Consider the following 14,193-nt stretch of genomic DNA (forward strand, 5'->3'; position numbering starts at 1 on the left):
AACGTAATGGGCAATTTAACTCCAAAAATTGTCGAGTCCTGCACATAAACCAATTTTAATCGACTTCTTTTTGCAAATGTCCTGGAAATTGAGGTAGTGTCGCCCGCTTTGTGTAAAATGACAGCATACAAATTTGATGTGGTTTGTTCTTTATACTTCTTATCCTTGCTATAAATATACAAAATGACTGCTCTACAACTAGACAAAAAGAAATTGAAACAAAGTAAGATTGCAAAATACAAGTATACAAACATCTTTCAGTTGCCAATTAATATTCAGTAATTCGAATGATAAGGCTATTCACATTTATTGATTTGTGTCTTTATTATTCTTGTAATGTTTAACCCTCGGTATCGGAGGGTTAATCTGGGGATTGATTTGATTAAAGCACCTGATCGTGGTTACCAAAATACTTTAATCCGAATATTACATAAAATGATACCAAAAAAAATAAAAATCCTCGACTCTCTTATAGTATACACGGAAAATTTTAACACCGCCATTCAGAAAAGCGGTCTCAAAGCACAGTGACATCTTGTGGAAAATGGTGGAACAAACTGAACCTTACTTTTGATATTTTGACACATTTGCGGTTAAACATTCCGCCCACCAAGGACATTTTGTGAAACATTATGTCCTTCCAAAGTTAAACAAACCAAAAATTCCTTACAATACTAAACACAAAACAACCTTACAATAATAAATTCTACAAACCAATGATACAATTCTAACAACTATGCTTAACCTATCCTAATTTAAAATAACCTCAGGGAATAGGCAGGACACACAGCTTGGATGTTGGCCTTTTGAGCATAGAACCCTTACTGCGAATTGTAACTACTCGTGTAAGATTGTCTAACCCCGGATGCTAAATCTGCTTTTCACTGTGCTTCAAGTGTAATCGTCTTCATCGAGGAACTGTAAACTACGTAATAAAATTTAGCTGATGTCGGTAAGTAAACCATTCTTATTATTTTTTTCATATGAAACTTCCTCATCCTATCCAATTCCAGAAACCCACAATTTTTTCTTCTTTACAGTTTCTTGCAGCGCAGGTAGCTGAACAGAATATTGGAAGGTGTCACAAGTTCGGTTCCAGGTAAGTACCAAATTTTTAAATATTTCATCTTGTTTTATGTTTATTACCTTTTCCGCTTCATCTTGCCCCTTGAACGAGTATTTTTTCCCGATCATTTTCTCCAGTACTTCACTGCTGCTGCTTAACCCTTTTTGTACAGTGAATCCTGCCTTTGCTATTAACTCGTTCAATTGATTATAGATTTGCATGCCTTCTTTTGTAGTGTCACAACCAGTCATTAGATCATTCACATAATCATCTTTAAGAACTCTTTCAGCTGCGAGTGGATATTTGACTCCATCATCGTACGCCACTTGCTGCATCGATCGCACAGCCAAAAACGGGTGCGATCTCCAACCGATCAACATATTTCGCAAATCTGGTTGCAGTCTAGGTCTAAACGTGAGGTCGTCTTCTACTCTATTCTTTCCCTTGCAGGAACCATCAAAGACGACCCGAACCTTGGTTGTGTCTTTGTAATTACGTACAACCGCGTGTTGAGGTAAGTACACAGCATGCTCATTTTGCTCGTCTGATTTAGATAGTTCCCTCATGTGTCCCAGTTGCAAACTCTCCTTCATAACTTCTGCGCATTTTCCCTTGTTAGTAGATGTAGCCATAAATGTTTCTTCACATCTATCCTCTTCTTCGGTGAGTCTCTGTTTCCTGATGCGATTTGGTTCCTTGTCTATTTCCCAGAACTTTTTCAGGATTTCGTCATTCCCGAGTTGCGCGTGCATCACGGTAATATTTGATGTTTGCTGAGAAGCAGAGGCTACTGTACCCGATAAAATCCATCCCAATGAAGTAGCCTGAGCTATTGTGCTACCATCAGGTGCTCTTTTAAACCCATTCTGCAAAACCTGACTGTAAATTTCTGCCCCTAACAACATATCGACTTTATCTGGTTTGTTATATCCAGGATCCGCTAGTTCCATATCACTAACTTGAGTCCAATCTAAATATGATATTTCCCCACCCGGTAGTAAAGACGTTATAGATTTGAGAACATATGCTTTGACTACAAGTTCAAATGATGAATTAATCCTAGATTGAATTTTGACTTCAACAACCGAATTTAAACTTAATTTGTTATGACCACCTATGCCAGTAATTGACCCCTTAACTGCTTTCTTATGTAATCCTAAACTCTGCACAGTACGCTCCGTAACGAAAGACGCTTGTGAGCCTTGATCCAACAGCGCTCTGATAGTAGACATATTTCCGTTTTTGCAAACAACTCTCACTAACGCAGTGGCTAACAGAACTTGACTACGCACGCCACCTTTTGAGAAACAAGCTACGACATCATTTTGAGATTCCTCTTCGACTGTGGCAGAATGTGCTTGCGTTGATGAATCTCCCTTATCGCCAGCAGACTCCCACTCACCTTTAAGGTGCAACAAAGAGTGATGTCTTCGCTTACAGATTTGACACGAGGCTGTACATTTACAAAATCTAGCAGAGTGGTGGTATCCCAAACAATTAAAACATAAATTGTGATCTTGAACAAACGTACGCCGACTATCCACATCCTTATTAACAAATTGCTTACAATTTCTTATTTTATGCTCAGTGCTGTTGCAAACCGGACATGCATTGGCTGTATTGGCCGCTGTGTGAAATACCCTTTCCTTAGTAACAATATTTTTACTTGACTTATTACCTAAAAACTCAAGAGCCCTATAACGGCCAGTTAAAAAATCTTTGAGCTGTCCAAATGTAGGCAGTTCGTCTGAGTCTATATTGCTTGTCACTTTTAGTTCCCAATCCTTTCTGCTCTCAGGATCTAGTTTTAATGTTATTATGTGTATTATGATAATATCCCAGGAAGTAACATCAATACCCAAATTCACTAACGCATTTAAACAATCTGATGTTGTATCCATTAATTCTTTTAAAGCACTAGCTGACTCTTGTACAATATTTTTTTGACTAAGCAATCTTACTAAAATACAATGTGATAAATATTTTCTATTGTTATATCTAGTCTCTAACTGAGCCCAGCATCGCTCATAATTAGATTCCGAAATTGGTATATGACGAAGAAGTTGCTCGGCTTCCCCAGTCAAATAACTCTTTAAGTAATGCAATTTTTGTACATTATCAATAGTGCTATTTTTATGGATTGCTGACACAAATAAATCGCGGAATGTGGGCCATTCAGTATATTTTCCGGAAAAAGTTGGAATTGTTATTCTTGGTAACTTAATAGTCATACTTTTGTTCGGAGAATTATTATTTGAAGACCCCATAGCTGAAGAAACATTGCTATTTTTTATTTTACTTAATGCGATCTTTAACTCGCATCTTAAATCTAAATACAAATCTTCCGTGTTAAAATAGACTTCGTTGACAGTATAAGGTGAAGATGATAACTCCTTATGATCAAAATCCTTGACAATTTGTGTATGTGTTAAAGTGAATTGTGCCCATAATTCCTCAATACTTTCTAATCTGGTTTCTAAATATTGTAAAGTAATCCTATCCTTTGGCGATTTCTTAAAATTAATTTTAGCTCTTGACAATCGGACGTAAATGTCATCTTGCACTTTGACATGTGATTGCAAAGACATTTTGATTTTTTTTATAATTGCCAACGGTTTCCAAAAAAGGTTACAATCCAATGTAAACACTAACTATTTTTATAAGAAATTTTACAAGTCCATATAAATATCAAAAATTTTCTAAGTGTTTGAACCTTATGAATCTATAGAAAATCGGGCATAGGTTCCCCGTCTGAACGGAATTTGGCTTAAATCTAACTAAGTCTAACATGCACACATTACAATTATTCTAAGTCCAAGAATTTTTCTAAGTTATAATCTTCTAGGCAATAAAGTTCACTTTTGCTTCAAACGAAATAGTCTCAAAGTACTTACGTTATTCTTGCACTATCACTCACTTCCTTACGACGTCGCTTGCAGCTTGCTTGCTGCCGATGTGTAGTAGTTGTACCCAACGCCCGCCAGGGGGCGCTCCGCTCTCGGTTTGGTGCGCAGCTGCTGGGATGAAACTTCCACCAATTTTCAGCTCCGGTGCCCGCAGAACTTGCTTGAACTGCGGTGGCGCCTTCTGTTGGCGTCACTGGTAGCACTTCAGTGGCGACCCACCACTGGTTTCTGTGCCGCTGATACCCAAAAATCCGAGAAGCGTGATATTTACAACGCTTCTATCCGGCTCGAAGGACCATGTTTAACCCTCGGTATCGGAGGGTTAATCTGGGGATTGATTTGATTAAAGCACCTGATCGTGGTTACCAAAATACTTTAATCCGAATATTACATAAAATGATACCAAAAAAAATAAAAATCCTCGACTCTCTTATAGTATACACGGAAAATTTTAACACCGCCATTCAGAAAAGCGGTCTCAAAGCACAGTGACATCTTGTGGAAAATGGTGGAACAAACTGAACCTTACTTTTGATATTTTGACACATTTGCGGTTAAACATGTAATATACTACCATAACGCAACAACGATCATAAAATACGAATGCAATTAAATAAGAAACTAAATAGTATTCAAGTATTTACCTACATGCGATTGTCTTCACTAGTAACATAACAAATGCTAACATTACGTCGTTTTTCGTTTGCTGTCATATAAATGCAAATACTTGGATACATAGGGAATATTTATCAACAAATTAGCATTGAATTGTAATGGTATGTTAAAAGCCTTCTAAATAACATTTAGGCTGAGTTTCCGGCAGGGATGCGAAGCGATGGATGTGTGATACAAGATTGTTTTTAATACAAACCCATAAATGTCCCACCGCTAGTTAACTCTAAGTATTGACCACCACAGTTCAATTATCGATTTTTTGATGGAACTTAAAATAATTAAGGGAAAACATCCATGGGATCTAAGGTAAAACCTAGCCACTACGAAATTATAAATCTTTTCTTTTTTTGGGATTAGTCCGCCACACATGCAATGATACAATGAAAACAACGAAAACACTAAAGCACGGTGTCTCCCAGGGGAAACTACCTTGGAACCCGCAACGCAATTATCAGACATAGTAAAAAGGGGAAGTAAAAAAATAATATTCCACTTCCCTCCATAGCAAGCTTGAGTCCAAGGTGGAAATAGCTGATATAGCAAAAAAAGTTATCCCATCCATCGTAACGCATCCCGGGTGGAACCACAGCTTCAAACCGGTCTGCATTGTCTAGTGTGTCGCATACTTGCCAACTTCAAAGTTCGCAATTACATTGTGACATTAATTTGCGTATTTATTTTACTCCGTCATTTTGTCATTCACTCTGTCATTGTAATTCAAAATCATAACCTTTGTGTAGTCATTTGTTTTTTGATGAAAAATAAAGATAAAAAAGCGAATGTCATAAATCAACGATAGTACGTAATAAAGAATCTTATTATTTTGAATTTAACGGTTTACACTGTGGATTAATTCTACTGAAGCATTTATTAAGTTTTCTATTTTTTGTTAATTTGAAGTTGCTTGTAATTCTGACATAATATTCAGTTTCATAAGGAATAATGACGAAGTCTATGGTGCTATTTTCTTTCACATTCCGTAAATTTTCACTATTTTGTAGCGTTGCTCTAACTCATAAAGATCATGAATTTGCATATTGTAGTTATCTAACATCTTTGAACCGACATCACCTTGACTGTATCATAAAAGTCCACATATACGTACAATTCCAGGTACATACATAATGTTTTATTGACCCTACTTACAAAACAAGCAATGGAATACAAAACCTCTCTACAATAGGTGCTGAATGACGTAATATGACCAAATAGAACGTTACATGTTTGGGCGTGTAACATAACATTGTTATCCAAATGTTCATGCCAAGTTTAGAATATATACGCCAAATAAAATGTTTTTAATATAACAAATTCTCGTCTAATTAAACAAGAAAAATCAGAGCTGCCAAAAATATGGTTCTTGCAAAACGCTGATTCGCAATACTAATTCGTCTCTGAGACACATGTTCCAAATTACAAGTAATGCGATACTTGCGCTTTGAACATCATGCCAGATTTTAACGCATTGTTCAGAACGACGATGCGTATCGTCTCCCGACGGTAGAATATTATAATAGAGCTACGTTGACGCATTTTATTTTAGCTTTAATCTTGATGAAAATAATAATGTAATAGAAATTCGAACGATAATTGGACTCCAAATAAAAACTGCTGAGCAATACTTGATGAATTTTAAATAAAAAAACAATGAACAAAATCGGTTCATCCAGTTCGAAACTCTGAGGCAATAAACATAAAGACTAACTTTTTTGGAGTCGGTTGAAAATATGATCAATATGAAATTTCAAAAGTCAGCGCTAGAGCGACGCTGTTAGTGAGCAGTTCCGCTTCCACAGTTGGAACCCGTGTTTTATAGCCTTATTCAATTAGGACACAATTATCATTATTTCCTCATTTCATGATGAACATTAAAAAGCCGTTACTAAAATTTCACTTCTGTCCTCAGAATCTAGCGGAAGCAGAGTACGTGGTGGCCGTATTCATGTACATGAGGCTTGTGGGATGGCCAGCTGACCGTATCTCCATCCTGACTACATATAATGGGCAGAAACATCTCATACGCGACGTCATCGACAAGCGATGTGCTGAAAACCCACTGATTGGACGCCCTCATAAGGTAAGAATTAATATTTTTTTTTCTTTTATAGCTCCACCAAACTCCACGCGGTCATAAGACCCGCGTTGGAAAGAAATCAATGATCCATAGACATCTAGACCGATCCTAGTGAAAGGTATCTCTTTAGGGCCTACCTGTTGTACTTAAACCAATAGGAAAGTCTATAAAGAAATCAGTCAGTTATTAAGAAATGACTACCGCACTAATTAATTGAATCCTTGTGTCGCGTGGGTTTTACAAACATTCAAGTCATGCATTCAATGCACAGGCCACCCAGACTCAGGACAAGCATTCGTGGATCACACAAGCGCTTGTCCTACGCGAGTGTCGAACTCGCGACACGTCACGCACAGTGGGCTTGGCGTGGAGACCTCAACTACTCGGCAATCCGCTACGTCTCTTATCAATTGGAAATACAGACTAGTAGTTCCTCATAACTCTTATCCAAGATCCCCAAATTACCCACGACTCTTACTACTTCATACCCCTTATCCATTCTGGGCCTATATAAGCTGGTACTTCAGGAGAATGAGTATCTTTACTGCCATTTACCTTCTTACTGGAACACATTTAAAACTGCATTAAAAGCCTACATGTATTCTGAAGCACCAGTTCTCAGCCACTTACAAAGCCAGTCATGGTTAATCGGCTCTTCAATGTGTCATGACCATTTTAGCTTCCATTTATGCAAGTAAGTCGACGCAATTTAGTACTTTAATCTCATAAGCGAGGACGGCGAACGATAACATTCACTACGAACCGCGTCATCTCCTATTATGGGCAAAAAAACAACGGAATTTGAAATTATTTTTTGATTACTCATCTTCCTTGATTATAATATTCGTTATTGAAAAGGGATTCCTCTTTTATTTATTTTTGGCTAGTTCTATTTGTGACGTGGTTCGGAACCCTCTCTATGGTCGTTCTAATTCTGTCTTTAACATCTTGAATTTATAAAAATCTGTTAGAAAAAGCATCGTCCCGTTAAATGGTCGTAATTAATGTGTTTTTTTTTCGTGTAATTGTTGAATAGCTTTTTCATTCCAATTCTCTGTCTGACAGTTCTAAGTCTTGACAATTACATCTTTTATTAGGATTGGCAGGTCTTAATAGTCATTTCTAAGAATTTTTCTCTGTATAATTTCATATCGATTTGTGGATGGTCGCTAATTATAGCATAGCGTTTTTATTCGAGTTTTTATACGCATTTGTTAGTTGAAATTATTTTTTTTTTTTAACTCAGTGTAAATCTCATATTTTTATGTAAATAATATGGACTTTGAAAATTACATTTCCTTCTGATAAAAATAGATAATCGACTCTTAAATCATCTGTAAAATAATCAATCATTGTACGTTATCCCAGTCCAAAAGTCTCAAAAGTCCATTCGAAATTCATTCCAATTCTCCAATTGACATCGCATTCACAGAAAAACTTAGATCATTGATCCCGTACGAGTCACATGAGGGATAACCACAGATTATCTCAATCAGAATCGTCTGAATCATCTCCGGAACACTCAGACTTACTACGTAACGACCGGAACTCTTTATTAAGGAAGTATCGGCTAATTAACCCAGTATGAGTGAAGCACTTACTCAGACGAAAAACCTGTTTATTCATCTTGTCTTCTTGTGAAAGACTCTTTGTTCTGTGCCGCAGTTCTTGGTAATTCTGTGTTCGGGTATTCGCCAACATTATACAGGCTACAAAAATTTGGTGCCTAGATCAAATATTTAGACTATTCTGTAAATATTTACCGTGCTCGAGGTATTTTCCCCAAAATAGTATTTTGTTTTTACCTGATTGCGTCACGAGCTAACCAGCTTGTTGATTTTCTTACTAATTTCCAAAGAATAGGAAGTTTATTAAACTTTCGTAAGACAGATTCATAAATATTTATTTAATGACGGTTTACTCACACGTATTATTTGACTCACGAACAGGCCGCAACTTAAACTCATGATTAAGGACCCCGGTTGGGTCCGAAACTAGTAGGCGTTACCTACTACCTACTGCATTCAAACTGCATCCGAACTGCAAATATGCAGTTGGATTGCAGTTGAAATGCGGTTTAGACCCTAAGATTTTTAACATAATAAAAATATTAACTCTTTTATTCGTAATAAGAATGATAATCAAATCAAGACGGATGTTATGTTTACACCCTCGATATAAATACTTTATTACTTAGTAATAAAAAATATGTAAGTATTGCAAACACTCACATACAGCCACATGGCTAAATATGGCTGATCTGCATAATAGTATTAAGAACATTTTTGTAAACCCAAATTTGCAAATAAAAGTATATTCTGTTCTAGATAAATAGTAATTATAATCTCGCGCAGTGTGCCAATATCAACATTTGTGTTAGTCAGAAGTTTTTTTAAGAAATTTCGTCAGTTATTTATTACCTACATGCGAACAAAACGAGTGATATTTCTTACTCAGCAGGTTTGACACACTGAAGAAATTCGAAAACTATCATAATTTGCCTCAAAATCCACCCAGAATGATTGCTTATTAAATTGGGATCGAACGCGCGACCCGTCGCGAACTGTATCACTGGCGCAGTAACCATTCAACTAAACATACCTTGTTTATTAAACTTGCATTTCTTACGTCTGTCAATTTAAAACATGAGAGGTTGGTATTTTTTCCTTTTTTTACTAAACTGCGCAGAATGACAGTTATTCAAGTCATAATTTTAGATATAAAATTAATTCAGGTTATTCATTAGATATTATTAGCCAATAATTTAGATGACATCTCATTGATATTGTCAGCAATAGCTTCTGACATCACGATTATATAATATCACTGAAATAGCGATGATACGTATACCAGGAGCGCCGGTCCTCACATCTGACATCATGTGGCAAAATATAAAAGACACGTGCCTTCTAGATATGTTATTTTTATTCTACGTGAAAGAGAAACCAAAATAAAAGTGACCCACTTCTGAAATGTTTATAAATACAAAACCATAAATTTCCTAAATGTTTTTCGATGTGTAAAGAAAATCGAAATGTTTTATTTTATAGAATGTGATGCATTCGGTTATGCGTGCCTAAGAGCGCGTTTCCACTGTGCCGTAGCGATAATTTATAATTAATCAATGGACGACTGTCGTGTCTAACAGTTCCCCGTCATAGTTTTTTGTCATTTAGCGACTATTGTAGCTAGCTATTCCTACTGTCACCTGGACCGCAACTCCGCTATTTACAATTGAATGAAAATTGGATTAAACTTTACACTGTTTATATTCTTGTAAGCATTTCGCCAACACAATAATTGGAAATTCACTACTACCATCCGGGTTAATTGCGACATGTCGCGCTTTCGATCGCCGCGTCGTGTCGGAAGAACATTTATGTGATTCATTCATGAGTTTAGCGTCTGCCTATCTCTGTGACTATGATTGCAAAGTGATGGATCCCACGCAACACACAGAAATTCTTTGTAGCTACTTTATTTTGATTTTAGTTTTTTTTCTTATCCCACATCTTGGGACTTGATAAACCGATTGTTAATTCTTTTATTCATGTAACGCAATATAGCTGTCATTTCATCCTATAATTTGTCTTCCTATCTTAACAAGTTAGCTAAGAAGTTTTTTTTTTTAATTTTAAGTCCATAGTAATGATAATATGAAATCGATTGTATATGTTTGTTCTAAAAAACAATATCATGAAAAATCATATATTCCCTACAGGTGACCACGGTAGACAAGTACCAAGGTCAGCAGAACGACATCGCATTAGTTTCGTTAGTGCGGACCCGCGCCGTGGGCCACGTGCGCGACCTCCGACGTCTGATCGTGGCCGCCTCCAGGGCCCGACTGGGGCTCTACATATTCGCCAGAGCGAACCTGTTCAGGAACTGCTTCGAACTACAACCCACTTTCAATCAGGTATGTAACAACATTTAATGGTTTCGTTTGACTTTTTCGGTATTTGAGCGAAAATGACACGGAGTGAAATGAAAAAAATACATTTAAATCTTTTAAAGGCATGGTCTAAAAGCCTAAAAGAGATCTAACTGACAATTTGGCTTCTGGACTCATGTGATGCCCAAAATGCCCAATATGCCCGTAATGTTGAAGACGATAAAAGCATAACAGTAATATTACCAAGAAAATGAAATATGTAATATAAATTTGTAATGCCTTCTTTTGCTGTGCCCGATCAGGGTCCATAACATTGTACCTAGCTTTAAGCCTCTTTAACATCTTTTGTAACATTATGGAATGCAAATAAAAATATGAATATGAATATGAAAACCGGTTAATAAGCCTGATGCCTAATTATTGTTTCTAATCTTAACTTTTCCTTTTCCAAAGAGGATCTTGGTACATCATTGTGCACTTTCCATTCTTGCAATTGGTATCATCGACAAGAAAATAAGAAGAGTCATTAGGACTGTTTTTATATGCACCATATTCACCATATTTTATGTCCAACTGCCGATATCAAAACCTTCCATGGGGTCTTTCCTAACCCTAAATAATATTGGCCTGTTGGTCTAATGGTTAGTGACCCTGACTGCCGGAGGCAATACCGGAGGTCATGGGTTCGATTCCCACCATAAAACAAATGTTTGTGTGATAAGCACGATCATTAGTTCTGGGTGTAATTTATCTATATTGTGTATGTATGTCGAAATGGTAGACTATATTATTATAATATTATATACAATTCCTTTAAAGCTGGTAGAGCGTCCCTTGGAGCTGGAGCTGGTGCCGGGCGAGCGCTGGCCCGCGCAGCGCGGCGCATGCGCAGTGGTCCCGGACGCCATGACACTGCGCGTGCGCGACATGCCGCACATGGCGCAGTACGTGTACGACATGTACCTGGACAGGGTGCGCCAGTGCAAGGACCAGTATGAGGTCAGTCAACACGATAGCTATACGGAGGTAGTACGCACAATAAAAAGTAAAAAGTAAACTGTTCGGTAAACATACTGATACTGAAAGCAATACAATATATTATTATATAGTAAGGACTAAGGACAAATATTTTAAGGTGGCTGGAGTGGCGAAGTGTTAAACATTACTATGCTAGAAAATATAATATGATGGTGACCACTCCAACGTTCGGATATGCTTCAATGATTGTTATTGTCGTGATGTAGTACAACATGCGTATTATACATACGTGATATTTTCAGTTATATTTTTAACAATTAAAAAAAATATGACTGGTGCACGTATACATTCCATGGAGTTCCAAATACTTAGTCAAATTTTACATTAGTGTTTTGCTTGATTGATTATAGTAGATAGGCATACTACAGGCTTATCCATAAGGATCATATAACACTATTAAGCAAGTAAGTCACACACCATGAATAATAAAAAAAAACATTTCACAACAAATCAATAAATAAATCAGTTTGTGTCCAGTACTCGCAGTCTAAGCACGTGCTACAATTACAGCGTTGATTTATTAACACTCCATAAATTACGAGGTGGTTGAAATACGATATGCCTTTAGGTAATTATTTATAGCTGACTGATTACCGACAGTTTTGTTTTTTTATGGAATACAAAATTGGCAGTGTCGATGACTCCAATTTACAATTCATATTTGGACGGAAGGAGGAAAAAGCAGGAGGTTTTTTTCTTTGTTACCTCAGAACTTCGATGATTTTTTTTATTTAACGAAATCTATTGTTTTTTATGTTAAAACATGTTATACAGTAAGAAAAATCTTGATAGTAACTATCGTGAGAATGATTCATTATTAAATGATATAACGGTTTACTTACGCGTATTTATCGGGATAGCCCGACTAGTTTCGGACCATACCGGAGTCCTTAATCAAGAGCAGACGCGGTGGGATCGCGAGTCAGTTCGACTCGCGATCCTGCCGCGGCGCGGCGACGTCGCGCGATCATTTAATAAAGAAAAATGTTATTTAAAATTAATCTGTAAAAAAACCAAAGCGGTATCCTAAATGACAAGTTAATATTAACTAGTCCGCTTATTTTTTTATGTATATTTTATTTAAGTCAAATTAACATTAATTACTAAAGAATAAATCAATTGCGATATTATTATTTTTTTATAAAAGTAACATAGAGAACAAGGAAGGACCCACAAGACCCACTCAGGCATATGTTGAGTAGAGTGCCGCAATAAACCGAATTAATAGGTTTAATGGATAGAATGTATGTGTATCTGAAAGCTTAAATGATTAAGATAATAAAAAAATCTGTTCAACATTCCAGCGATCACAAAGCAGTTGGTCCGCGCCGGGATCTGCGCGTGCGTCCCGACCTGCGCACGCGCCGCCCGCGCAACACGCGCACCCGGGAGCTAACGACAGCGACGACGACGAGCCGACCAACACGAGCGACGCGACCGCTCCGGCCGCCGCCTTCCAACCTACTGATATTGTCAACGAAATAGAAGAAACACCCGCTGAAACTTAATTTTAAGTAAATAGTGAAATAAATAAAGATTTTTCATTGAATTTTTTTGTTTATGTAATTTTTTGTACCCAAGTTTTCGTTTTTGTTACGATGATAAATGCATTTTTGAGCTGTCAGCAGTGTCGGTGACGGTGACTACATGGCGGCGCTAGTGCGTGCTAGCGCCGCCATGTTGTCACCGTCACCCACATACACATCAATATTACTTAAGGGGGTTTGGGTCTTGGAAGATTTGGGATTTATATTTTTTAATTTACTTTGTTGTAAATCACGTTGCAATATAGTAAGTAACGTATCTATGGAAAGAACTCTGCCCTGCCTAAAAAACCCTCCGAAAAATGAGTCCTGTCTTTTAGTTTGAATACATAAATTATTTAAAATGTTATCTTTGATTTTCAAAAAGTGTACAAGATCCAAATATTTGACGAATCGATACCCGCTACTATACACATACGACAATCCGGTAACAATACTCAATCTATTTAAATTCGAAACCACACTGCGAGACTTGATAAACAAATTACGTAGACAGCATATAAATTAGGCGCAAAAGATCTATAGAACTGATACCAGTTTATTCAGTTCTCGTACCGTGCATAAATTCGGTATTTGGGCGTCGCAATAATAAAAGCTCGTTAAACAATTTATTTAAACACAATAAGATATTGCAATTGTTCATAAATTGGTAAAAACGGCGGCGGATTTGATAGATACGTTATCTTTTAAGCCTAAGAGAGAATGCTCGATTTCTGTGAAGGAATCTCCGGCATCAGGATATAAACAGAAATGCTAATTAACTAGATAACATGTGAAGATATTGTAGTGTAAGATTCCACAGTTTTCAATATACTCTAGGGACTATCTGGTGAAAAAGGTCTGGACTACCCTTAACATTTAGGGGGATATAAATAGACGTGTGATTCTCAGACTAACGGAATAAGTACAAAAAAATCATGATAATCGCTCAAGCCTTCTAAAACAGCTTTGAATCTGCCAACAAATGTAGGCACGTCTGGAAACAACGCTGGGCA

At 36.8% G+C, this 14,193-nt stretch overlaps 1 protein-coding gene across 1 annotated transcript in view; it reads left to right on the forward strand.

The window, feature by feature from the left end:
• Positions 1-13,203, forward strand: part of LOC113498637 (RNA helicase aquarius-like) — a 35,246-nt gene extending 22,043 nt beyond the window's left edge. The window contains exons 18-21 of the mRNA XM_026878725.1: positions 6,554-6,724; positions 10,443-10,640; positions 11,436-11,615; positions 12,959-13,203. Coding sequence (XP_026734526.1) covers positions 6,554-6,724; positions 10,443-10,640; positions 11,436-11,615; positions 12,959-13,162 — 753 coding nt within the window. The 3' untranslated portion in view covers positions 13,163-13,203. The remainder of the gene's footprint in view (positions 1-6,553; positions 6,725-10,442; positions 10,641-11,435; positions 11,616-12,958) is intronic.
• The last annotated feature ends 990 nt before the right edge of the window (positions 13,204-14,193 follow it).

This window comes from Trichoplusia ni, chromosome 11, assembly GCF_003590095.1.
Source record: "Trichoplusia ni isolate ovarian cell line Hi5 chromosome 11, tn1, whole genome shotgun sequence".
Taxonomy (NCBI): domain Eukaryota; kingdom Metazoa; phylum Arthropoda; class Insecta; order Lepidoptera; family Noctuidae; genus Trichoplusia; species Trichoplusia ni.